Source organism: Morone saxatilis, unplaced genomic scaffold, assembly GCF_004916995.1.
Source record: "Morone saxatilis isolate NCDOM2014 unplaced genomic scaffold, NCSU_SB_2.0 Contig23, whole genome shotgun sequence".
In the NCBI taxonomy this organism is placed as follows: Eukaryota; Metazoa; Chordata; class Actinopteri; family Moronidae; genus Morone; species Morone saxatilis.
The window spans coordinates 9420243-9423898 of NW_023339796.1; the positions used below are offsets into that span (position 1 = coordinate 9420243).

The window sequence follows — 3656 nt, forward strand, 5'->3', positions numbered from 1 at the left end:
CTATGAATATTATATTCCAGTTCTACCAATCGATACTCTGAATATTACACACAGGACCTATAATAAAATGTGGCACCCATACTGCAAACTAGGCTTTCTCTCTAATAATATGTACATATTTTGTGAAGCAAAGACGTGGTGTGTGTGTTTGTGTGTGTTTTTGTCCCAGTCTGCCACTGACGGAGTCATACATTTTCCAAAAGTTTTTATTATAGTAATTTAATGTTACATCCCCTTAACAGGAAAGCCGTGAAAGCAACACTCGTCTTGCTACCTCTGCTAGGCATCACCTACATGCTCTTCTTTGTGAATCCAGGGGAGGACGACATCTCACAAATCGTTTTCATTTATTTCAACTCCTTTTTACAGTCTTTTCAGGTGAGAATAAAGACAATGATGCAGTGTGACACTAGCCAGTGCTCAAAAAAGCCTCCCACACTATATACAAAGTGAATCATGCTGATTTCTTAATGCGCGTTATCGCAGAGCTGCATCACTTCTTCAGGGTGACTTTTCAGGTTATGAGCCTTCTTGTGGGAAATGATCTGAAGTAGCATTCTGGCTGTGCTTACACACAATATAGCCCTCCTGCCTCATGTTCAGTGCTCTCAGCTGACAGGAATAACATGGCCATGTAGGCATGATTTCTTCTCTGTGGCCTTTTTTTTTTTTTTTTAATCTTTCTATCTTCTGTGCTTAAATATAAGACTGTGTGGGAGGAAAAAAGGATTTCTTTATAGTCAAGAATTATATTTGGTGTGACAAAATGTGTTCCCAAAATTGAATACTTAATTTATTTAGCCTATTCTTCTCATGACTGCGAAATCTAAATTCTCTGATGTCTAATTAAGGTGTCATTACACAATACAGCTACTTTCATTAATAGTAATGTATGTTATTCTGCAGGGGTTCTTCGTGTCAGTGTTTTACTGCTTTCTAAATGGTGAGGTGAGTCACTGGAGCTTTACAAAAGTCAGTATTTATGAATTTAATCAAATTGTCAACGTGTTTCTTGATGTATGATCTTAATAAAGCCCCACATGGATTTCCTTGATTAGTTTAGTGTTTTTTCTTCTAAATACCCTCCTAGTTAAGGTAAAAGCAGGGGTAGGATCAGGTATCTTTCATAAGAAAAAAATTGTTGATTGGATTTTATGTTTTAGTAGTGAAGGTGTAGCATTTTAAGTGTTATCCTCTAACATGATAAAACAAATACTGATCAGCTCTGTTATTTTCATCTAATTAAAATAAAAGCCAATTTCTAAAATTCTGGCTGTTTGAAAGTCATTAACGCCATTGTAAGAATTTTCACATTTGTCAGTAATTATGAAAAAAGAAGGACCCTCTTGTGTCTCCTCTCAACCCTCAAATAACTGAAACTCAGGGGTGGAGGCAGTTCATTTGATGAGGAAAAAGTGATTGTGTGGCATTAAGGGATAGATTTGAATTTTGGATATTTTGGTTCACTGTTCACTATATGTAGGACTTTTTGCAGTAAAGCCTACACCTTGTTTTTTTAATAATCAAATAGGGTTTTTTCAACAGTAAAATAATTCTTTTGGGAAATACTGATATTTGCTTTCTTGCCAAAAGTTAGATGAGACGATCAATACCACTCTCATATCTGTATGTTAAGCATAAAGCTACACCCATGAGATAGTTAGGTTAGCTTAGCATAACAACTGGAAACAGGGGGAAACAGCTACTCTTTAGCTCTGTCACAGCATGTGGTTTTAACACTTTAGTTTTTGTACGGATTTAACAAACTAGATAAAATGTGTTAATTAGTGGCTTTAGAGGTGCTGACAGGCAGATTTTTATCACCTTTGGACTAAGTCAGTCTAGCTTCTTTCAAGTCTTTATGTTTGACTAACTGTCTCCTAGCTGTAGCTTCATATATAAAGAACAGATGAGTTGTATCAATCTTCTCACTTAACTCTTGGCAAGAAAGCTGGAGAAGGACTACCTAGTCCGGCTCTGTTCAAAGGAAATAAAAAAAAATCCATCTGGTAAGCTAAGTTAAAGCACTTTTCAGACATGTAATGCATAACATTGCAACAAGTGTTGGATTTTTATCATTCAGACAAAAGTGTCATATCTGCCGGAATTCGCTTGCCATGTTAAATGATAATGGGATATAGAAATGTTACTAGAAACCTTGCAACCGTGGCTTTTACATAAAGGGGCTCGGGTGATTATTCAGGCATGACACCATTGCACATGCATCTCATTGCACATGCACATGCACATTTCCTAAAATGTTGACAATGTTAACAAAAAAAGGCAAGATCAGAGTTCAGACATTTGTTCTTCTATACATATGCATATATGCATTTATAAAGTAGTTATTATAAGTACAATAATGTCATATTTATCTTTAACATTTTAGGTACGTTCTGCAGTAAGGAAACGGTGGCACCGCTGGCAGGACAACCACGCCCTCCGAGTGCGAGTGGCACGAGCCATGTCCATCCCTACATCTCCAACCAGGATCAGCTTCCACAGCATCAAACAGACCACAGCTGTGTGACCAAGGGAGCAAGCATATAATCTCCACTACACAAGGGAACAGACTTAATCTTTTTCCAGTACAAACAATGAAGTGATTTACAGAACAAACTGATTCCTTTAAGAAGGCCACCGTGTGTCCAGTGTGACTGAAGAGCCAGGCAATTTCTGTTCTGTCTGATGAGAACAAGTAATAGCACCTAAAAGTACACTTTAACTGCACATGAAGTATGATTGGACACATAAATAAGATTGTTGGAGGATTTATTTCCCGTAACATACGATACATGAGGTGTTTGGTTTGAGTTTTTGTGGAATATTTAAAATACATAAAAATGGCATCATTATCATCAAACTGTCACATCACAACAAGTCTTACTGTCTGATCTGATAGTGATCTTATCACTGCTTAGTGGTTATTCGCCAAGCAAGATAATCCCACAGCTTTTGCAGCAGGATACTTTAACAGCTCAGACACTTGTATGCATCTGCTCAATTCTTGGTTAGAGGGAGGGCAACAAGTAATATTTAGAATTTAATTAGATACATCAATGCAAAAAAAAAGAAAGCAATTTCTATTTAGTATGATGAATACCAAACTCAGAAATGCTCTTTGAATTAACTGCTCTTTGGCATCAACAGCTGCTTTTGACAGCTATGAAAGAGCCTTTGGGGAGAAGAGGGTTCACCTGAATTAAATATCAAAAACTATACAGTATAAAAGCAAAGATTCAAAAGAGGCACTGCTCTCTCTTGTGAAAAGGGATTCAAAATAATGTTTGTGTGAAATGAACAATTAGTAAACACCTCATACCACATGGTGATACATTTTGGTCAATGTAAGATGATTATTTTATACAAACAAGCCATTCTAATGGAGCCTTTATATGTCCTATATGTCCCGAGAGAAGTCAGAGTCTTCTCCGTCTGTGTTCTTTTATACAAAGTGGATTTTTTGTCTTGTACTGTAGTGTACTGTACTGCTAAGCTTCCTCTCTGTTCCAGCTATTTGTTTCCACCCCTGTGGAAGAAGGAAGGTGTAAACACAAAGAGCAATTTAATGTGTTATGTGTTTAAACAGGCTGATGGATGAGCAGCCACAAATAAAGCTATATATCTATACATATATATCTATATCTATAATATAT

General features: G+C 36.5%; 1 protein-coding gene across 1 annotated transcript in view; it reads left to right on the forward strand.

Annotated features, from left to right (window-relative positions):
• Positions 1 to 3122, forward strand: part of LOC118334774 (corticotropin-releasing factor receptor 2) — a 31457-nt gene extending 28335 nt beyond the window's left edge. The window contains exons 10-12 of the mRNA XM_035670838.1: positions 243 to 378; positions 907 to 948; positions 2390 to 3122. Coding sequence (XP_035526731.1) covers positions 243 to 378; positions 907 to 948; positions 2390 to 2530 — 319 coding nt within the window. The 3' untranslated portion in view covers positions 2531 to 3122. The remainder of the gene's footprint in view (positions 1 to 242; positions 379 to 906; positions 949 to 2389) is intronic.
• The last annotated feature ends 534 nt before the right edge of the window (positions 3123 to 3656 follow it).